Raw genomic sequence first — 22,084 nt, 5'->3', positions numbered from 1 at the left:
CGGAGCTGCCCTTGTGCAGAGGTGTATGAGAACATGGACTCCCCAGGGTGGCAGACTGTCCTCTATCCTCAATTCACTGGTTTTAATAGCTTTTTAAAAATAGTTCACTTAAGATTTTCTGTCTACGTGAGTAGCATCCTGAATGAAGACGGTTTACAACTGAATCCGTCTGTACGGCCCACAGCCAGGTGTGCGAGTCGGTTAAGCTGCTGACAGATGCCACGGGAGACCTAGGGCTCATGGAGTGAGGCTCCTGGGAACAGTCATGGCGACGGGCTGGGCAGTGCACCTCGGTCGCACACGGGCCTCCTATGCATTGCCAAAGGACATGCTCGGTTCCCTCGTGACACTGTCCAGTGGCGGCTAGATGAGCACCTCCCTCTGCACAGCGCTCCGATCTGCGCCGGGCATCGCAAGGTGAGGGTTGTAGCTTGGGCTACAGAACTAGCCTCAGCTTAGCGGCCTTTGTCCCATTGTGTCCCAGCATCCAGAGGACCTGGCACGCGTGCAAGAAAGCAGCTTTCTATAGACGGCGCTAATCTGCCCCAATTCCCAGGATACACCAGGGACAGCCAGGACCATTCGGGGGAACACGTGTCTGGGCATTCTGACCCAGGCTCCTCTCACTGTGCCTCAACTTGACTCGGCTGTTGAGAACCGCGAGGACAGGGTGTTTTCCTGTCCTCCTTTCCTCCAAGGGTGACACACCCACCCGCCATGTGCCTGAATGCCCTTACAATCTCATTGCGCCCATCTTCCAGCTTTTGTGACGTCCCTAAGGTGGCACAGGGGGATGTAGGTCGTAGCCAAATCCCATCACTGTACAAAGAGCAACCAACTACAGCCAGCAGAGCTGGGAGAGCAAGCCGGCCGGGAGGGGACTGGAACCCAGCAGAAGCAGGATCAGGATGTTCATTTATGGTGGTGATGTGAGTCTGACCTAGGGCCAAGGCCTCCTCATGACCATGGTCAGGGTGCATGCACAACCCTGTTTTCATGAGGGCCCAGGCTGCAGTCCCCACCCTGGTGCCACTCTGCTCTGAAGCTCCCCTTTTGCCTCTGGATTCTTCATTGAGTGACGCTCTGAGAGTATGGGGGCGCTGCCTGGAGCCCCACATCGAGGCTGCTGCTCTGCAGAGCGTCTCTCACTCCCAGGAGGTAGGGTTGCAGGTGACCTGGGAAGCACGTGGGCTGTTCCCTAAGCCACTCCAATTATAAGGCACATGTGGCCATCTACCGGTGCCACATGCCCATCTCCATCCCCACGGGGTCGTGGGGAATGCCCTCACCCGTGCCCTTTGGCTTTGCGGTTTCTGTGCGCCACCCAGCACAGTGCACCTTGGCAAAGCTCGGCCAGGTTCATTTGCCCTCATACCGACAGGAAGGCATGTTGGTGTCCTTAAAAGAAAGTAAGTCTCCGTCCAGGTCCGAAGGGCAGTTGGTCAGCAGTTGAGCAGCGGGCAGTGCTCTAGCTTGCAGCGCCTGTCCTTTGCAGCTGGACGGCTGGTTGTAGATGCCAAAGAGACCAGCAGGGGGCGACAAAGGAAGTGCATTGCAGGCCCAGCGGCTGGTGTGGTTCTGGGTTTCTGCCAGGGTCGCCGGTTCTGGGACAGAGGAGCTCTAAGGGTGGATTGCAAGAGGCTTTATAGAGAGGGAATCTTGATTGGTCAACAATAACCAAGCGACCTGATGAGACCAGGGAAGAAGATACCAGCCTGGGCCCACCCCAGGCTCACAGTACTGTGCCCCCTTTGTCCCTGTGGTCTCTGCAGGGGGGTTGTTACAGACCACAGTGAAGTGACAGGTCCTTCTCTAGTGACTAACACTAACCCTGGGTTAGTCATTTTATTAGAAGGAAGAGGTGACCCTGCACCTCTGGGCTCTAGTTCCATGCCTCGTTCTAGCCCTTTCCCCAGGGACCCGGGACCCACACCATTGAGGCCTTATTTGCTCTTCCTGTGGCCAGCAGACTCTCTGGGCCCCCGTGGCAGGTCCTGCATCAACAGTGACAGCAGTTCACCCAGGGTTCTCGTTTGTGGAGTGAGGTGTCTTCTCTAAGCCCCATTGCTTACATCTGGATGGCATTATCAGGTCCTCATGTTGATGTCTGGCAGGCAGTGGGCCGTGTGCTATGGCCATGTCCATTTGATGGACATCACGGTCACTTGGTCCACATTGCCAAGGACCCACCCATTGTTCTGGGGGCCACCCACCCATTCACTCAATTAGTCCTGTTGCGCTTGGGTCATAAGATCAGAGGAAAGGACAGCACGCATCCAAATTTTGGGCCCATTCCTGTACCATCTGACCAGTAGTAGAGCATGTCTCCTTGTCATCGTTCACATCAGCAGGGTACCACACGTGGTGCAAAGCATTTCAAAGCCATGCGTGGTGGCCTTCTGTGGGGCTTTCCACAGCCCGGGCCTGCCGTGGTCCTCTGTCTGTGTCTGCCCTCCAATGCGCATGAGGTGCAATGAGGTCACCTTTGCACAGCCACCTTTTCAGAGCTGCCCCCCTGCTATGTGGGGGATTGGCTGTGCTTGCTTTGTGACTCGGCAGAACAAGGGTCACGTACGAGCACTGTGTCGGAGCCATTACAAGGAGCACTGCCTCTTCGCTGGGGACCAGAGAGCTTTCCTTCCCTGTGGCCCATGCGCGTAGGGAGTCAGCAGCGCGTGTCCCTCGGCACATTTTCCAGCCCCAACCTTAGCTAGTGTACCTGCTTCCCAAGTGCCTGGCAGAGACACAGGGTTGGTTGCTGCCACATGTCACTGTGGTGATTGTTTCTGAATGTCTTCCTGTATTTTGTTCACTTTCCTCACTGTGACCAAGATCCTCAGGCAACTCTTGCTTTTCTGTTGCCCTTGGCCTCAGACCCACCAGGGCAGCTGGAGACGTCAGTTTGTAGGATCGCTCTCGGGCCGCTGTGCCCAGGCTCGTAACTTCTTCACCGCTGTTTGAGAAAAGCCCTTGAGCTCAGGTCCCAGTCCCCTGCACCCCCTTCCTTTTATTCACTAAATGGCAGAGTGGTCTTTAACAATCCTCAAAGGTCTGCAGCTACTGGGGAGTGGTCAGGGTAGGGGCGCTTGGACTCCGTACTGTACAGTGCTGTACAGTGCCTGGTACTGGGCTGGGCCCAGGGCTCAGTGGCAGAGTGCTTGCCTGGCAAGTGGGAGGCACTGGGTTCGATTCTCAGCACCACATAAAAATAAATGAATAAATAAATAAATGTCCATCAACAATTTAAAAACAACAAAAAAAGTGGCTGCTACCATTCAGTGGTACCGTTCCCACCCCGACAGCCCCGAGGACTTGACAGAGAACCCCGGTTCTTGCAATTTGCGGGTGTGAATGGCCGATCCCCTCTCTTGGTGTGGTTTGTTCAGCTGTGCGAGGGCAGGGCACACGGAGACTTGGAGTAAAGCAAGAGGGCAGGTTTGCTAGATGTAGAGAAAGAAGGGGAGGGATGGAGAGGCCTGACGGAGGGTGAGACATGATCGTTCTTCACCTAGAGCCCTGGAGCCCATCTCCCCTTCCGCTACCTTTTCTCCCGCCTTCCCTTAACTTTTTTAAGAGCCTCGGGACGTCAGTTTGCATCATGCTTTCCTGAGCAGGTGTGTGGCGGTGTGCATAGGTGTGCATGCTTGTGTGTTTTGTGGGTTTCAAAAATTGGGGGGAAGAGAAGATGAGACATTTGACTCTGAAGATATCACAAAGGAAACAGGAGCCGCCTCGACTCCTGCAGCACCCAGGGAACAGGCAGTGACAGGCTGGGGCCGGGGATGAAGGACACTGGGCACTCCATGCTGGGAGAGGGGTGGCCCAGAGGGTGACTGTGCATCCTGCCTCCCCCCATCAGAAGAGGATCCCAAATTATACCCATCAGAATCATGTGGGGTGCAAACCCCCAGAGCAGAGTGCCAAGCACAGCGTTCAGACCAACGCCAGGGGACAGATGAGGAGACCCAGGCCAGGTAGGAGAGGCCACTCCAGGGCAGGAGCTCAGGCCGCCCTCCCCCCAGCGCAGCCTTTGCCCTGTTCCTGGCCGAGTCGGGGGAGGAGGCCCGTCCGATCCTGTTCCATACGCCTTCCTTAGGCCCTGAGTGAGGAACCGCTAGCAGAGGACAGAGAACAAAGAGCTGGCCCCCTGGGTCTGGCCAGCCTCTGGCTGTGAAGGACACAGGACTCTAGGCCATGTGACCCCAGCCTGTCCATCACTCACCTGTGTCACCCGCCTGCACTTCCAGAGTTGACCGGGAGATGGCGCTGACCTGGGGGCTGCTCCTCCTGGCCCTGCAGGCTCCCTGGGGCCAGTGGGTGACAGGGGCAGAAGGTGAGTCACACGGCTCCCTCCCTCTCCCCTCCCCCTCACTCTGGGCCCTGAGGGGGCCACTCCCACTGGACCCCAGAAGCTCCCAGAACCAGGCTCTGGCCCTCCTCCCTGGGCTTCCCTCATTTCTTCTGCCCGTCCTCTTCCTCCTCCCTGGGCACCGCCCCTGTCCCCATGTCCCTGGCCCCCCTTTCCTGGCCTCCTGGAGAGCCTGGCTGAGGCATGGTCACTTCTCTGCCCACGTTTCTCAGTGTGGCCCCCAAGGCCCTGCCTCCAGGTTGGCCCAGCGCCCTCTGTCCTCCCTCCCTCCTCACAGACCCTCCATCCTCTGGTGGCCTCAGGGTCCCGCCTCCGGGTCCTGGGTTCTCTCCACTTTAGCCCCCAGGGAACTTGACTTCTGTGGTGACCCCAGGAGCCAAGTCCCTCTCCACGCCCAGCCTGGCAGGCTGAGGGCAGGGGCAGTGGGCCCAGGGCCGGGCAGTGCCTGTGGTGTCTTGGGCCGGGGCCTGCCTCTCCTCCCTGGTGCACATGGGGTTGGGGACAGGACCTGTGCATGAGGCGGGTCCCTGTCCTGAGGGACCTGGAGCAGCACGAGGCAGGTCCCTGATGTGCTGAGAACCAGCTCATCTGTGCTCCTGTCAGGAGAGGACTGTCCCCACCTCAGAGCCCCCAGCCCACACAGGCCCAGGGCCTCTGCAGGAAGGCAGGAGACCCCTCCCCAGGGCTGCACATCCCCGAGGAGCTGGGGTGGTGACAAGGGACACTGAGGGGACAGCAGTGACCCCTCCTGCTCTGCCCACCAGAAACCATCCCGCTGAAGACGCTGCGCTGCTACAACAACTACACCAGCCGCATCGTCTGCAGGTGGGCGGACATGGAGGACGCCCTGCGGCTGCTCAACCTGACCCTCCATCGCAGGGTGAATGGGTGAGTGGCCCTGGGAGCCGGGACACAGGGGGGACCTGCCCTGTCTCTGTGCCTGTCCCCCATGCTGTGGAGTGGAGAGGGGCGTGTCGGTCAGCATCGGGTTGGACCACTCACAGGACAAGGGAGGAGGATGGCCCCCGGACCTCCGGGCCCAGCGCTGGTGTCTGATGTTGGGGTCCTGGGGGCTTACAGCCTTCCATGCTAAAGGGGTGGTGGAGGTGATGGCGACCACTGACTTAGTTCCTCCTCCCCGGAGGTGGACGGGGCAAGGACACCAGGCCCAGTTCACAGAGGAGGAGACGGAGCCCAGGGAGGGAAGGCCCCGGCCGGCCACAGGGTGGTCAGGACAGGCGGCAGCACAGAGGCAGTGTCCCCAGCCCCACCACCTCCCCATGAGGGGTCCCCCGCCCCCGTCCCATGGCTGCTGGGTGCAGGCCACTGGGGGTGGCTGACCTCACTCTGGCCTGTTGGGGATCTGAATCAGCCACAAATGACACAGTCAAGGGCGAGTCCCAAGGAGCCATCTCTCCACACCCCACGCCTCCCCTCCAGGGTTCCCTGCTGCTGTCCTGAGTCCTCCATGCGCCTTCCCCTGTCCCCCAGGGCCACCCTCCCCTCCCCCCTGAGACAGCAGAAGCCTGGAAGGGGAGCCCCCGCTCCCCCCACCTGTACCTCCCTGGACCTGGCCTGGTCAGTGTCCCCGGCCCTGCAGGGAGTCATGTCCCAGCCACTCTGAGCCCCGACCTGGATCTTCAGGTCTCACTGCTCAAGGACGTGGCTGCCACCACTGTCCCCACCCCCTGTGCCATCGGTGCCCTCCCCCAGGCTTATCCCCATGACCTTGTAAGTGTGGTCCGATGCCGGGCTCCAGATGCCAACAGTGACGGCAGCCCTGGCAGCTCCAGGCCCTGCGTCCCCGTCCCCACAGCCCCAGCCCCTCCCTCTGTCCACGACGCGTTTTCCCAGGAATCTCCCTTGAAACTCTGGTGAGGCTTCACCCCCTGCTTCCCCTCTCCCCTTGTCAAGGTCACCAGTGACCTCCGTCCCTGACCTGGACCTGAGCCCGTCTTACACTTGACCCATGAGCGTCCCGCAGGCACGTGACTGCCCCCATCCTAATGCCCCTTCACTGGCTCCTCCTGTCTGGTTGGGCCATCTTCTTGTTCCTTGTCCCTTGTCCCTCTGGCTCTGCAGGCCAGCAAGGCCCTGGGCCCTGTCCTGGGCTCAGCCCAGAGGCCATTCCCTCAGACACCTTCCCGACTACCCCTTCTGGATGCCCTTGGGAAAATCTGCACACCACAGTCTGCTGGGAAGGTTCCTGCTCCTTCCATCATCAGTGCCTCTGTCCCCAGGTGGCCGGGGGCAGGGATCTGCCATATGCAGTGACAACCCCTGACCCTGGATGACTCTGGCATGTGGCAGCCGTTCAGTGACTGTCTGATGAATGGAGGACTCTAGTGCACGTTAGCTGACCCTGTCCTCTCCTAACAGGGACCTTCCACAGCCAGTGTCCTGTGAGCTCAGTGAGGACATGTCCTCGGGGGACTGCCCAGCTCACCAGTGTGTACACAGAAAGTGCCTCATTCCCTACCAGGAATTTGCCCTCGCTGACCACGACTACTACTTCTTCCAACCAGACCGGCCGCTGGGCATCCAGCTCTTGGTGCCACTGACCCAGCACGGTGAGGGGCTGGCCCCTGTCCACACAGGGGCACCAGGGTGACCGGGCTACAGGAGGTGGCCAGGGAGGGAGTCTCCACGGGCTGGACACTGTCCTGGGGGCACAGGAGATGGTGTCCTCACAGTGGAGGCATCAGGGCAGGTGCCACGTGAGGACGCTGCCCACCCTCCCCTGCCTGCTGCTCCTGCCACCTGCAGGCCCCTGGCTCCCGCCCAAGAGCTTCCCTCCAGGCAGAGCCCTTCCTGGGCTTCACAGGAAGCTCCTCGCTGGCAGGACCCTCCGTCCTCGTCACCGCCCCTCATCTCTACAGCAGCCCTGGCTGGGGAGGAGGCCCCGGAGGCCCAGGCAGCGCCAGAGTCACCACTGACAGGGACGGTCCACTTTCCCTGGGCTTCCTCCACCGCAGATCCGGGTGGTCCCCTGAGCCCTTCTGGGGTCCCGGGGGCCACGCTGTGGTCTGTGGGGCTCACGCCGCCCTCTGGCTTGGGGGGCAGGCGGCTGCCCTGCACAGTGAGGCTGTGTCTGCTGTGCACTTGAGGGACACGCGGGCGGCTCTTCAGACCCATGGCTCCAGGGAGTCAGTGCCAAGAGGAGACAAAGTGCGGGCTGGTGTCGCACAGAGGCCAGGGTTCGCCTCGGGAGCCTGGGACCTGGGCTCCACCCCAGACCTGCAGGAAAGGTGCAGGGGCTTTGGAAACAGGTTGCGTCAATGTCCAGCCCGTAGGGACCTCGCTCCAGCCTGAAGCTCGCTGGCTCTGATCGGGGAGGCTGGCAGGGGCTGGGAGGGCACAGGGGTGCACCTGGCATAGGAGGCTCCCCCGGGACAGACCTTGGACACCTCATGTCCTCTGTCGCTTTCCCCATCTGAGGAAGGACCAGGAGGGGGAACATCGGGGATGACCAGGGGAGTAACTGGTCCCTAGGCTGCTCCCTGGCTGCTCTGCCCCCACTCCCTGTCAGCCCCAGGGCGGGGAGCGCAGCCCTCCATCATGGGTTCCCGTCCTGGCTGGGGCTGGGCACAGGCTGGTTCTGTGCTGTGCCCTGACATTCTGGGTTGGTGACTGCTCCGAGGCCCCAGCTCAGACCAGGTCCCCGTCCACATGGGACATCACCACTTACCTTCATGAGGTTTGGTATTTGAAAGTCACCCCCCAGCAATGAGCCTCCCAGTCGGGGGGGACCAGCAGCCGTGGCTCTCAGGAGCCTCTGGTGGAGTCACCCAGGAGGACCCGACAGACCGATGGGCACTGGAGATGGCTCCCTGGCACAGCAGCCGGCCCCGGACCCCAGATGGCTCACTGCACCCCACGTTTCTGCAGAGGAAGGGCCACAGGGCCAGGGCTCCTGCCCATGGTCACCGTGCTGCTGGGCCGCTCTGGGCTGGGACCCGTCCCTGGTGGCCCCCGTGGCCCTCACGTACCCTCTGCTCCCTCCCTGCAGTCCAGCCGCCCCCACCCAAGGACCCCCAGATCAGCAAGACCGGGGACCATTTCCTGCTGACCTGGAGTGTGGCCCTCGGGGATCCCCAGACACCCTGGCTGTCGCAGGGGGACCTGGAGTTCGAGGTGGTCTACAGGCGGCTTAGCGACTCCTGGGAGGTAGGATGGGGTCAGCTCTGCCCGTGCCGGGGGACGCCAGGCTGGCCCTTCCTGCAGCGCCCCTCTCTCCCTCAGGAGGCCACCAGCCTCTACTCCCGGTCCTCCCCGGCCGTCCTGGGCGCAGAGCTCCTCGTGCCCGGCAGCACCTACGTGGCCCGAGTGCGGACGCGGCTGGCCCCCAGCTCGCGCTTCTCGGGACGGCCCAGCCGCTGGAGCCCCGAGATCCTCTGGGACTCGCAGCCAGGTACTGGGGTCCACGTGGGAGGTGTCCTAGGACGGGTCTCCCGGGCACTCGGGGCCCAGGAGTCCACTCGTGGCCTTGCGGGCACCTGCGGCTGCGTGTCCTGGGCCTCCGGGGCCAACCCATGTGCTCGGGCGGCTGCCAGGCCGTCATGGCCCCTGCGGGCTCCGTGTCCTGCACTCTCTGTGACAACCACGACGTCATGGTCACAGCAGCCTTGCTGGCCGCTGTGTGTGAATGAGCACCACGTGCAGGGCTGGCCCCGTCTCTGTGTCCAGTCCCCACACGAGGAGGCTTGGAGCCCGTCCCTGCCTCAGGGATGGGTGGACGTCCCACGGCCTCTGGGCTGTGGGCACCTGGCAGCTGCAGGCCAAGGCTCAAGCCCGCACTTGCTGCCCCAAAGCTGGGGTCCCCTGTGCTCAGTCACCTGGTGTCCCCAGAGCTCTGGAGGGAGGAAGGGCAGTGACCGAGGGGTGTGTCCCTCCAGGGGACGAGGCCCAGCCCCGGAACCTGCAGTGTGTCTTCGACGGGGCCCACACCCTGGGCTGCTCCTGGGAGGTCAGGTCCCCCGTGACCAGCTCCGTCTCCTTCGGCCTCTTCTACGCGTCCAGCCCAGAGGCACAGTGAGTGTCCGTCCCCTCTCCGGCCTTCCCTGCTCTGGCCTTGCCCTGGCCAGGCCTCCTCCTGTCCCTGGGGCATGGTGGACGCTGGGACTCAGCCCAGGTCTCAGCTGTCCCGTGGTCCCTCCTGTGTCCCTCCCTGTCCCTGCCCTCAGGGAGGAGGAATGTGCCCCGGTGTTGAAGGAGGAGCTCAGCGGCCTGTACACCCGGCTCCGGTGCCAGATCCCGGTGCCCAACCCCGGGGCCCGCGGCCTGTACGTCGTCTCTGTCCGTCCACGGAGGGAGGGGAGGTTCATCAAGAGCTCGGACAACAGTGAGTTGGCCCCGGCTCGTGGGGTGCCTGCCGGCTGGTCCTCCCCGTGAATCCAGTCACCCCACCGTGACCCCTGGGCACGTGCATGGTACCCCTGCCCCGGCCTGCGGTTCTCCCTTGAGAGGGAATGGGGTCCAGTGGCCAAAAGTGCTCTGCTCCGTCAGCCAGGCCCCTGGTGCCCGGCTCTCTCCTCTCCTGGCCCCCTCAGACCCCCTCTGCTCCCCACCCCAAATCCCCCTTCCAGACCCGGATTGGAGTTTTGACCTGACTAATTTCCAAGTTCTCCTCTGACTGATTAAGTCTTCTAAATCGTGATCTGTGATTTCCATTTCCATTCGGGGTTCGAGTTTCTGCAGAAGGACTGGGATCTGGCAGGTGGATGTCACTCATTTCTGTGACGTAGCAGGGACCCCCATGCAAGGGTCCGCTCCACATGATGGCCGAGTTCGTTTATTTTCTATATTTGTAACCAGGGGTTGAACCCAGGGGCACTTTACCACTGAGCCACCTCCCCAGCCCTTGGTGTTCTTTGGGACAGGGTCTTTCTAAGTTGCTTAGGGCCTCACTAACTTTCTGAGGCTGGCCTTGAACCTGTGATCCTCCTGCTTCAGCCTCCCAGGTCACTAGGACTGCAGGCCTGTGCCGTTGTGCCTGGCTTTCCATCTACTCTTCAGGCCTGACAAAGGCAGGAGCTAGTTTGTCTTTGTCACCTGGGTTTAAATCCACCACCTGCTCTCTGGGGGTTGCCCCTGCACCAAGGGACTCCTATGGTTCAAGTGCACAAAATATATAAAGGACTTAGAGTGACCTTGGTCCATGGGATAATTTAGCAACATGGAGACATTCACGTTGTTTTTGTAAAAGCCCCACAGAGTCATCAGGTGATGAGCATTCTCTATTTGTATTTCTTTCTGATTGATAGACTGAAGTTCAGAGTGGTCGAGTAACTTACTTAACGTCGCACCGCTAGCAGGAGGCAAATTGAGGCTGAAACAGAACTCCTGAGTCAACACCTAGTTTCTGCTTTCTCTGTCCTTTGAGTTTCCTAACTTGTGGTCTCCTGGCCGTGGGAGACGCTGTCCCAAATGGGCTTCACCTTTCTGTTTAGCCACAATGTGGTTGGAGACAGGGTCCCCTAGATGTCATCCGAGGTCCTTGCAGCTAATGTGGGCTGACTCTGCAGGGGAGAGCTTGTGAGCCACTGCTGGCTTCAGACTTGTCCCTACCCTCTGGGGCGCAAGGGACCGGAGCCCAGAGTAGAGCAGGTCTCAGAGCAGCTCTGAGAGTCTCTGGAGCAGCGTGGGGACAGGGGGGCCAAGGGCTGCGGCATCACATATCAGGTCTGATCTCTGTCGCTCCACTGCAGAGCTGCCTGTCGTGGGCAACCCCCTTCACGTGAGCAGGTACGTGGCTGGGGCACGGGGCCTGGCGCCTGGGCCAGGCCAGAGCTGACCGAGGTGGCCGTGTGGTGACGCCGAGCACGGGGAGGAGGCCAGGCTGTGGGCCTCTGCACACCGGGAGTCAGGCTGGGCGTCCCCAGGGGAATGGTGACACGAGGCAACACAAAGGCCCCCATGGCTGGGACCTGGGGCCTCGGCTGGGGAGGACAACACGCAGAATGGCCATCCTGAACCACGGGAATGTTCTGCTGAGGGGCCTGGTCACGGCCACCCCTAAAAGTCTCCCTCCCCCAGTCCAGATGGAGCGCCCAACCCTCAAAGTGACCAAAGACGGAGACAGCTACAGCCTGCGATGGCAAGTGGAGAAAATGTACTACACACACCTCGGACAGACCTTTGAGGTCCAGTACCGGAGGGACGCAGAGAAGTGGGAGGTGAGCCTGCGCCCGGGGAGGGCTTCATGGGGCGGCAGCAGAGGGAGAGAGAGCACCCCAAAGGAGCCCAGATGCACCTGGGCCCAGCAGGGGACCAGGCAGAGGTCACCACTGGGCTGTGGGGGCCGTGTCCCTGTGTGGTCAGCAGGTGAAGGAGCTGATGCTCAGAGGTGGGGGCGAGGTCCCCTGAGAGCCCACTGGGATGCAGCGGGGCTGAGACCCCCAGGGCCGGCCGAGACGCTGGGATGGGGGTCCCTGGGAAGTTGCCGAGTCCTGGGCACGTGCTTCAGGGGAGTCCTGCCTGGACCCTGGTGTGGAGCAGAGCGGGTCCCGAGGGGCAGGGGGTCCCAGGCCAGGGCACCAGATCCCCACACTCCAGGCAGACCTGGGGTCCTGTGTGCAGACCCCCGGCTCCTCTGAGCCCTGAGCAGAGCCACCCCAGAGCTTCAAGCAGGGAATGGGGAAACTGAGGCCAGGAGGGTGGGTCAGGGTGGAGCCAGGAGAAGGTTCCAGACTCCTGAGCGCCCGCCTCAGGGCTAGACTGGCCCACTGCACTGTGTTCCTGGAGCAGCCATAATGACCACCTGTGGGCTGGGCGTCTCCAGGGGTGGGCCAGGAGGTCCCCAGGGCCTGGGCCTGGTGCTCCCCCGGGGCTGAGGGCAGGGTCTGGCCCTGGTGGACCGCTGTGCTACAGTGGACGCTGGAGCAGGGTCCTGGGGGGCAGGAGGCCGTGCAGGGCTGCACGTGACTCCATGGGACGGAGGGGAGGAAGGGGGCCCGGGCAGGGGCGGGAGGGGTGTGCTGCTGTGGCCCCCACCTGGCCAGCACCTCCACCTCAGCCACCTGCCCCCACAGGACAGCAAGAGAGAGACCCTGCAGAACGCCCACAGCATGGCCCTGCCAGCTCTGGAGCCCTCCACCCGGTACTGGGCCAGGGTGAGGGTCAGGCCCACCCCCGGCGTCTACAACGGCATCTGGAGCGAGTGGAGTGAGGCTGCCTCCTGGACCACAGAGTGGGGTATGTCCAGGGCCCACCTGCCCCTCCTGGGTCAGCCCATTAGGCAGAGGACACAGGAGGCGTGGGCAGGGAGGCTCCAGACCCCCACTCCACCCGAACTCCTTCCTCCTAATGTATCACCAATCCCTGGAAGTGACACCTGGCCTGCCACACACGGCAGGTGAGGACTTGAGAGAGCAGAGGAGAGTAGGTCTCCTTATCACACCTCCTTCAAATAGGGCTTCTACCTCTATTGATTCAGCCCCTGATTTCACTGGCCTTTTCGGCAGCCTCTGCCCCGCGGTGGTCATCCTGGTTTCCTGTTACCATGGCAGTGAACACTCAGGTGCTAGAGACTGGGATCTAGGATTGGAAACTTTTGTTCTGAAGATTCAGTGTTGTCTCTTCTCTACACTTGTCGCTTTAATTTGCCCCTAACCTTTCTCATGGTGACTATTATGGTTATGTCCCCCAAATTCTCTGCTTGGTCCCTGGAGTAGCAATGCCCAGAGGTGGGGCTTGGACTGTGAGGACTCTAACTTCATTACTATCTGATGGATTGGTAATCTCAGTGGACTGTGGAGAGGTGAAGGCAACTGGAGGAAGTGAGGCAGTGGGTCACCGAGGGCACTGGAGGGTGCCCTGGGAGGGTATTTCTTCCTTCTCCCTCTGCTTCCTGTCTGCTTGGAGCTGAGAGACTTTTCTCTGCCACACCCTTCTGCCGTGAGTTCTGCCTCTCCTCAGGCCCAAGACCCTGGAGCCGTCAGCCCATGGGCTATGAGCTCTGAACCGTGTGCTAAAGTAAAATCGTCCTCTTCTTAAGTTGTCTGTGTCAGGTATGTTGGCCACAGTGAAGAAAAGTGACTAATAAAGTCGACATTGGTCCTGAGAAGTGGGACCCTTGCTGTGAATATATATGGCCACGTGGTCTAGGAGCCTTTGACACTGATTTACAGGAGGAGACGCAGGCAGCGGAAATCTTAGGATGTTGTCAGCAGACTTCAGTGGACCTTTCCGACGTGATCTTGGAGGACCAGAATGTTGTCAGGAACAGGGACAGTAAAGACTGTGCTCATGAGGTTGCACGTGAGAATGAGGACTCCACTGGGAACTGACGAGAGGCCATGAGCCTCTCTGTATCTCTTGGTGAAGAACCGTCTACATTTTGTCCACATCCTGAGACTTTCTATGAGGCTAAATTTAAAACCAATGAACTAATTAATCTGGTGGAAGAACAGCATTCAGGTGGTGACTTGGGTGTTTCTGGTGGCTTTAGCCAGTTTTATAGTGAGTGTTGGAAGGGAGAAAAGCAGAAAGATTTTAAAAATCTGCAGTTTGACCAGAGTTAGGGGGCATCGAGGCTTCCACCAAGACTGCCCGGGAAGCCACCCAGTGGGTAGGAGGGTGGAACCCCTGGGGCAGCCCCCGTGAGGGCAGCAGGGGAATCTGTAGAGAATCAGAAACTGTAATGCAAACCCCAAGAAGGTGAGGCCAGGAACAGGAAGGTCCCCCAGGAAAGGTTCCGGCGGGGAAAAGAGCCATCTCCAGAGAGAGGCCAGGTGGGCTGCAGCCGGCGAAGTGGTCAGACCTCCTGTGGGGCCCACGTCTCACCCTGTGTGCCCAGATAACAGACGTGGAGCTCAGGATGGATGTGGACCTGCAGGGTTCCACCTTGCTTTGGGCCCAGTCCATCTTTCTCTGCCCCTATTTCCTCCATTGTGGAATGGGAAGGCTGAATCGGCTCCCTTGTTCGGAGGGCGTGTAACTTGCTTTTTAATTTTTACAGTTGCTCACAGTTGAGGGTTGGCCTAGACTCTGGAGAGACTTTTGATCCATGCTGGAACTTTGAACATGGAGTCCATTCTGCAGGGGTTGAATGCTGTGATTTAGGTGGGCAGTGTCCCCCAGAGCCTCCTGGATTGCAGGCTTGGTCTCCAGAGCAGCAGTGCCCTGAGGTGGGGCTTTGGTGAACTGATGGGCTTGTGAGGACTCTAACAGCATCCATGGATTAATCCACTTGATGGATGATGTGAGTGGGCTGTGGGAGGTGAGGGAAGCTGCAGGAGGTGGGAGCCACTTGGAGGAAGCAGGTCACCGGGCACTGGAAGTGGGTGCCCTGCGGGTATTTCCTGGGCCTGGCCCCTTCCTCCCTTCCCTTCTCCCTCTGCTTCCTGGCTGCCAGGAGCCGAGCGGCTTTTCTCTGCCACACTTTTCTGCCATGATGCTCGGCCTCTCCTCAGCCCAAGGCACGGAGCCAGGACCCATGCTCGGGCGGCGTGGTGGAGGGAGGAGGCCGGGGAGAGGAGAGGGGTCTAGAGCGGGAACTGCGGAGTCTCCTGGGGCCTTTGCACCTGCTGCCCCCCCGGCCAGCTGCCTGCTCCGCTCTGCACCTCTCAGATCCTCCTGGTACCTGGACGTCCAAGTCCAGGGAGTGCCCCCCCCCAGCAGCCCTGGTGTGGGCAAGGCCCCGAGACCCTGGGCACCCTGACACCTGAGCAGGGCTGGGGCTCACACCCAGCCTCCTCTTCCTGGGGTCTGGCCTCCCCCACCCACCCCACGCAGGGAGCCTCCGCAGCCCCTCCTGACCAGCAGGGCCTTGGGGGTCACCGGTCCCTCCCGAGCCTGCAGCCTTCCCTCCCCACCCTGAGTGTCCCTCCCCTCTGCCGGCAGTGCTGCCCACGTGGGTGCTGCCGATCGTCCTCGTCCTGGTCACCCTGCTCCTGCTCCTGGCACTGCGCTTCTGTGGCGTCTACGGGTACAGGTGAGGGCCCTCCATGTGGGGTGGGTGACCAGGACCCAGGGCCACCCAGGGCAGAGCCTGGCTCCCTGCAGTTCCCGCTCTGCCATCTCCCCCCGCCCCAGCCTCAGTGTCCCCTCTGTTCCTGGGCACGGGAGCCACTGGCCCTGAGGTGTCTGGCAACTGTCCCCTCCCTGGTGGCTGTTGCAGGCTGAACAGGAAGTGGAAGGAGAAGATCCCCAACCCTGGCAAGAGCCACCTGTTCCAGGTAGGTCTGGCTGGGAGGGGCTTCCTCTGCTGCTGTGTCCCCTGTCCCTGTCCGGCCACCTCCCTCCCCTTCCCGTGGGGGGCCATGGAGGGTGTGGGTGGGCCGGGCCTGAGCACCTGGGGGCCTGGCCAGCAGGGAGCTGCCCCTGGACACCTGCAGGGGCAGCAGCCCTGCCCTGGAGACAGGCCCCATGTGAGGGTGCTGGGGGGCATGAAGCTGGGCTTCCCAGGGGGCGACCACCTGGGGACACGGTGCCTGGTGCCCGGAGCCCTGTGGTCAGGTCACAGGGCAGCTCTGCTGTGGGGGCCTCGTGCAGAGTGCGGGAGGACAGGGAGAGTGGGGGACGCCCAGGTGAGAGGAGCCTGGGAACAGGCCCCCCGTCCCCGGGAGCTCGGCACCTGGGGACTCACAGCCCCCTGGGCCGCCCTCTCCTGGTGCCAGGGGGCCGGGGCCGTCCTGACCACCTGCAGGTCCCCCCAGGTCTGGGCTCACCGAGGGCCCTCCCCCTCACTGTCCTGCAGCCCGCCCCCACCCACAGGCACCCTGTCCTTTCCCTTCCAGAACGGGGGTGCAGGCCTCGGGCCCCCACCCAGCCTGTGGGCTGCCCCCAGCAGGAGCCCGCCTGCCCAGGGGCCCTGGGACAGCCTATTTCCTGAGCTGGAGAGGTGAGTGTGTGGCTCTGCGGTGGCTCTGGGCCTCTGGGGATCCGGTTGGGACAGTGCATAGTGTGTGTCAGGAGTCTCAGGCGGTGTCCTGGGCTCACTGTGAAGTGACCCACAGAGGTGAGTTCACTGAAGCAGGAGGCACCCAGGTGGACATCAGGCAGAACTTCCTGACTGCCAGGTTAGAGGCCAGAGCGAGGCAGGGCCCTGGAGCCGATGACCTCTCCTGCCCTCCTGTCCAGGGAGGTGCCACACCACAGACTCTCTCAGCCACTGGCAGGGGCCTCTGTAATATGCAGGTTCCTTTGGGGACCCTCCATATGCTGTTTCTTGAGTCCCCTGCCTGGGACCTGACTTGTGAGTCCCCAGGTCTGGGGCCTGATGCCCTTGATGGTGGTGTGGAGGACTCGCCCTGTGATCAGTGATGATAACAAGGGCTTGTCATCAGCCAGGCTTACTTCCGGTCCCCAGGGCACTGGTGTGGGGTGGTGACCAGGGCCAGTGTGTGACTTCCTGGTGATCAGCAGCGGGACCTGGGTTCAGGGAGGCCAAGCACCTCCTTGCCTACTGGGGCCACAGTGGGCAGCCTGGGTCACACGCGCAGGTCCTTCCTGGCCGTAAGGGTCTTTCCTCCCGAGGTCCTTCCTGCCCGGGCCTCTCCCTCCCGGCTGGGCAGGTCCTGACTGACCGTTTCTTCCACCTCAAGTGGGCAATGACACCAACCTCGTTGTCTTGTGAGGACCCACAGAGGGAGGGAGGGTGGTGACAGTGCCTCTGAGCAGGGCTGTGACCGGGCTGCCAAGCCAGGCTTCAGAGGGTCCGGGCCTCGCCCTCACTGGGAGGTGGGCAGTACTTCCCGCCCTGGGCACACCCGCCCTGAGCTCCACTGGGGTCCTCCAGAGTGTTGTGTCACTGCTCAGGGAGTGGTGGCAGGCAAGGACACTGCACATAACTCCTTCTCCCTGGAAGCTGAGGTTTGTCACTCGAGTCCCGGTTACTCATTGTCCCCGAGTTAACCAATCTGTGACAGTATCAACTCACGACGGTATTAATTTATCTGCAGGGTGGCTATGAGAGTGTCCAGCTTGTAGGGTCACTGGGACAGTCTGTGACATTCTGCAGGCAGCAGCAGCTGTCCTTTTCCCAGAAGCCCCTGGGCCTGAGCCAGGCGTGTGCTCATGGGCTGTCACTGTCCACTGAGGACACGGATGCCCACTCTTCTGAGTGGAATCGAGGCCTAGGCTTCCCACAGCCGGTCTCAGCACTGTGCCGACTGAACGGCTTACTGTCCCCTGCTTTCAACATCTCCTCCTCTGTCACCGAGGCTCCAGGCCCCTGGGTGGGTGGGTCCTGGTTGCAGGTTCAGGTGAGTGACCCCCAGACCCCCAACACCTCCCTGCGTGGACCCTGGCAGGCGGGCACCTTCAAGCTTCTCTCCATGGTCAAGGCTAAGGTCAGGGGCAAGCTGCGGGCCTTCCTCAGACCTGCAGAGCTGTTGGAAGGTTTGCCAGGACGGGGCTCTTCCAGTGCCAGTGAGGAGGTCAGCAGTGGGGGTCAGCAGTGGGCACGGCAGGTGCAGTCTTCATTCCTTTCCAAGGATTTTGTTTCCTAATTGGTTGCAAAGCCAACAGGTCCCCTGGGGAAAGCTCAGGGCAAGGCAAAGGGTGGCTTTGGACCCCCTTTCCTGGCCTCTGAGGGCCCATCCGTCTGCTCTGGCCCCTTGGCTACAGGTCAGTAGACACTCAGGAGGCCCCAGCCTCGGGGTGGCCAGGTCTGCAGCCTCCCCGACTCCACACACCTGCCGGAGCCTGGGTTCTGGTGTCTGAATTGCAGGGGTGGCCGGCTGGGGCACTGCGTCCCTTCCTTTGGTCCCAAGTGGAGGGGAGCTTGGGCATCTCCTCTCCACCTTACAGACCTGGAGGGAGGCTCAAATGAGGCCACTGGTCCTTCCCTGTGGAAGACTGTCCTCACAGAGGGACGCCTCCCTTCAGGAGGTGACAACAGGGGAGAGAAAAGGAGGCCACTCTCAGAGAGCTGCTGCCGGCCAGGCCTGGGGCGGTAGCTGTGAAGGACGGGTGGTTGGTCCCTCTAAGGACTCAAGGGTCAGGGTGTGGATATAAACAGCTGCCTCCTGCCCCGGGTTGGGGGGTGCATGAGCACAGGTCACTCAGGCGCAAGTGCAGAGAGCGCGGGGGGGAAGGCCCGGAGTGGGTGACGGGGAGCCCAGTGAGCAAGCTGAGACCCTGCTCCGTGTGGCCAGAGCCCAGGGTTGGAATAGGAAAATGGCCAAGGCCTGACTTTGTGACCTTGGCCCAGCTGAAGGGCGGGAGGTCAGCTGGGTGCTGAGGGGCCATGATGTGGCACCCAGAAGGGTTGGCGGGGGAGTGGGAAGGGAGCAGGTGAGGTGCGGAGGGCCTCCCTCTGGGGAAGGGGTGGAGGGCCTCTGGTCTTCTCCCAGGCCCTCCTGCCTACTTGAAGCCCCTGCTATTCCCCAGCCCCACCATGTCCTTCAGAGGTCCCATTAGTGTCCTTTTCTGTTCTCCCACAGGTGGCCTTCCCCAGATTTTGGGAACAGCAAGGTGTCACCTCTCACCATAGAGGACCCTCAAGTGTCCTGCCATCCACCATCTGGGCCCGATACAACCCCAGCTGCCTCGGGGCTGCCCACGGAGACACCCCGCGGCCCCCAGCCGGGCCCAGCAGCCCCCTCAGGCAGGGCTGAGAACCGTCTGCCCAGCTTTGACTTGAATGGCCCCTACCTGGGGCCCCCCCACAGCCGCTCCCTGCCTGACATCCAGGGCCCGCCGGCGCCTCCCCAGAGCCAGGAGCCAGCGCTCACGGGCTCCCTGGAGTACCTGTGCCTGCCCCCTGGGGGACAGGTGCAGCTGGTCCCCCTGGCCCAGGTGATGGGGCAGGGCCAGGCTGTGGACGGGCAGGGCCAGCGCAGCCCTGCGGCCCAGGAGACCCCCTCCCTGGAGTCCAGGGGCGGCCCTGCCCCTCCTGCCCCTGGGCTGGGGGTGGGTGAACAGGACCCAAAGCACAGCCCAGCGGCACTGCCCATGAGCTGTGGAGACCCTGAGGACGCTGGTGTGGCCTCTGCCTATGTCACCACGGCAGACCTGGCTCTTGCCCTGCCCACGGGGACCCCATCTGTCTCTCCGGCTCCGCCTCTGAGCCCCCCCTTTGTCCAGAACCCCAGTGTCTGTCCTAGGCCACCAGATGGGCCCCTTGGAGCCCCAGACCCCGGGAAGCCAGGGTTCGAGGGCTATGTGGAGCTCCCTCCAACCATGGGCCAGTGCCCCCAGCCCCCCACGGGCAGTGCTGCCTCTCCTGTGTCCAGCACCCCCATCCTGAGCCCAGGGGAGCCCCAGGAGGAGTAGCCCTGGGGTCCCCACCTGCCGAGGGGCTCCTTGTCCTGCAGCAGGAGGGTGACCACCACCTCCTCTCCAGTATTGGCTCCTGAAGGCCCCTCCCTAGGCCAGCTGCCCACTCCTGGAGGTAGGGGCCACTCACACTCACATCCTGACCAGATGTCTCTGCCTGGGTCTGTGTTAAGGGCCAGGGATAATGTCCCTCTTCCGAGCAATGAAGCCAGCACTGGCCTGCAGAGTGACCACAGCCCTGGGAGTGTGGCTGCCACCTCTGCCGCAGCTGGGCCTTAGCACCTGCTTTCCGTCCTTGTTCCGTGCCCGGCTCCTTCCCGAGATGATCTGTGTCCCGAGAAGGCCGTCGTGACGAAGGGGGTGGTGGTCCTCCGTAGCTGTGCCTGGGGCCAGCCTCTGAGCTGGTTAGGACAGAGCTTTTGGGTCCCGGGCCTGAGGCGAGGCCCGGGAGGTGGCACTGCCGACGAGCCCCCAGGTTATGCTGGTGTACCTAGAACCCCTGACTCCCTTCTGGAAAGGAGGTGACCATGGGGACAGTATGGGCATTGGTGGTCACCAGGGCTGGGGGCTGAGGGATGAGCTGTGGAACAGGAAGACCCTCAGGCAGTGACCCTGCTCTGGGTGCTGGCTGGGCAGGTGTCCGTTTGTCAAAATGTGTAGAGTGCGTGACACCAAGAGTGCACCTGAATGGAAATGAGGGGCTTTGGTGGCCGTGACGTATCAGCGGAGTTCCACCCGTTGGAGCCAATGTCACACCACCACTGGGACCGGTGGAGCCTTGTGTCCCGCCCCCAGTCTCATCTGTTGGAATCCTAAACCCAGGGCCATCGTCTGGGGAGACAAGGTGTTGGGGGTGACTAGGTCAGAGGACCCTGCCCTTGTGGTTGGGGTTAGGGCCCCTATAAAAGAGGCCCCAGAGAGACCCCGTGCACAGTGAGGGCACAGCAAGAAGGCACCCTGTGGCCCTCACTGGGCACCAAGTTCAGTGGCATCTGATCTTGGCCTTCAGCCTCCAGGACTGGGAGGAATAAATGTCCGTTGTTTATAAATCAGCCTGTGTGGGTTGTTTTTTAAATTATTTATTTATTTATTTATTTATTTTAGCAGCCCGGACAGACTTAGACCACTGTGCAAGGGTGTTAGTCACAGGGAAGGAAAGATGGGGCTGGGGGTAGGTGGGAACCTGTGGACCTTGTTCTCGATTTGGTTGTGAACCTAAGACTACTCTAAAATGTGATCTGTTTTAAAAGTAGCATAAGCCTGGTACAATGGCGCACACCTGTCATCCCAGCAGCTCAGGAGGCTGAGGCAGGAGGATGGCAAGTTCAAAGCCAGCCTCAGCAACTTACTGAGACTCTGTCTCCTAATAAAAAATGGGAAAAAAAAGTGGTTAAGCACCCTTGGGTTCAATCCCCTGTACCTAAATAAATAAATAAATAAATAGAATTTTTAAAAGTGGGAGACTTAGCTCAGTAGTTAAGCACCTCTGAGTTTAATCCCTAGTACCAGGGGGGAAAATGTGGCATCAGAATACCGTACCGCACACCTCCCCCAATTCTGGATGTTCTCAGAGGTTCTCCGCCCTCCATATTTACCAATCTGGTGAGTCAAAAATAAAAAAGGATCTCATTTGAATTTGAATATGCCTAGTCACCAGTGAGGACAGCCCACCTTTGAGCTTGCTTTATTGCCGTCTGTCATTTTTAGGGATCATTCAAGTCACTGGGCCGTTTTCCCCTCGTGGACACTTAGTGACTTGTGGGGACTCTTTACTGTGACTGTGAGGCCTCTCTCTGCCATCTTCAGCCCTGAGTCAGCTGGGGCGTCCCAGCCCTGAGCCCTCGACATGGGGTTTCCTCAAAACCCCACACCAGTGCCCAGGGATGTCATCCCTGCACCCGTGACTCCACATTCCCAGAGGCGTCCAGCCTCCCTCCAGATCTCCAGCTGGTGGCCTCTGGCCATGTGGAGACACAGGGCAGGGGAAATGTCACTGGACCCCGGATCATCCCACATCCACATGTGGAGCTTTAGAGGAAAGGCCTCCCTCCCAAGGGCAGGCTCTGAGCCTGAGGGCCAAGGTTTGAATCCTGCCTCTGCTTCTGACCGGCTGATTGACTGGTAGAAAGTTGCATAACCTCTCTGTGCCTTAGTTCCCTCCTACAACCAAGCAGGATGAGGACAGCGTCTCCATCAGAGGATCATGAAGATTGAATGAGTTGGTCCCATGAATCACTGGAGCCAGGGTGTCCGGAACAAGCTCTCAACCCCTCTCAGCTATTTTAGGAGTGACTCAGTCTCTTCCTTAGTTCTGCATTCTTGTGACTAGCGGCCACACGCAGGATGCCCAGGTAACTTTGAATTGATGGTCAGTGAATGATTGCTTTCAGGTGTGTGCTCCTCCCCCTCTCCTGGAGTTTTGCAAAAGCCCACCTGCTCCCCACTCTGTCTGCCACCCTGGATCTCGGCAGGTGCGCTGTCCCAACCAGAGCC

At 61.1% G+C, this 22,084-nt stretch overlaps 1 protein-coding gene across 1 annotated transcript; it reads left to right on the top strand.

Moving 5' to 3' along the window:
• The first annotated feature begins 236 nt into the window (after positions 1–236).
• On the top strand, positions 237–20,626 carry LOC124082802 (cytokine receptor common subunit beta-like). The gene is given in 15 exon segments (XM_046429254.2): positions 237–417; positions 4,248–4,333; positions 5,134–5,257; positions 6,749–6,939; positions 8,379–8,536; positions 8,612–8,780; positions 9,265–9,400; positions 9,553–9,710; positions 11,405–11,544; positions 12,400–12,562; positions 15,212–15,302; positions 15,489–15,546; positions 16,108–16,211; positions 18,757–19,571; positions 19,574–20,626. Coding segments are annotated over 15 exon segments (2,541 nt in total). The 5' UTR covers positions 237–367; the 3' UTR covers positions 19,672–20,626.
• Positions 20,627–22,084: the final 1,458 nt, after the last annotated feature.

The sequence above is a fragment of the Marmota monax genome, unplaced genomic scaffold (assembly GCF_021218885.2).
Source record: "Marmota monax isolate L192 unplaced genomic scaffold, Marmota_monax_Labrador192_F-V1.1 WCK01_AAM20220418_F8-fsc00051, whole genome shotgun sequence".
NCBI classification, from domain to species: Eukaryota; Metazoa; Chordata; class Mammalia; order Rodentia; family Sciuridae; genus Marmota; species Marmota monax.
The sequence above is the reverse complement of the archived record's forward strand: the minus strand, read 5'-3'. Positions and strand labels throughout refer to the sequence as shown.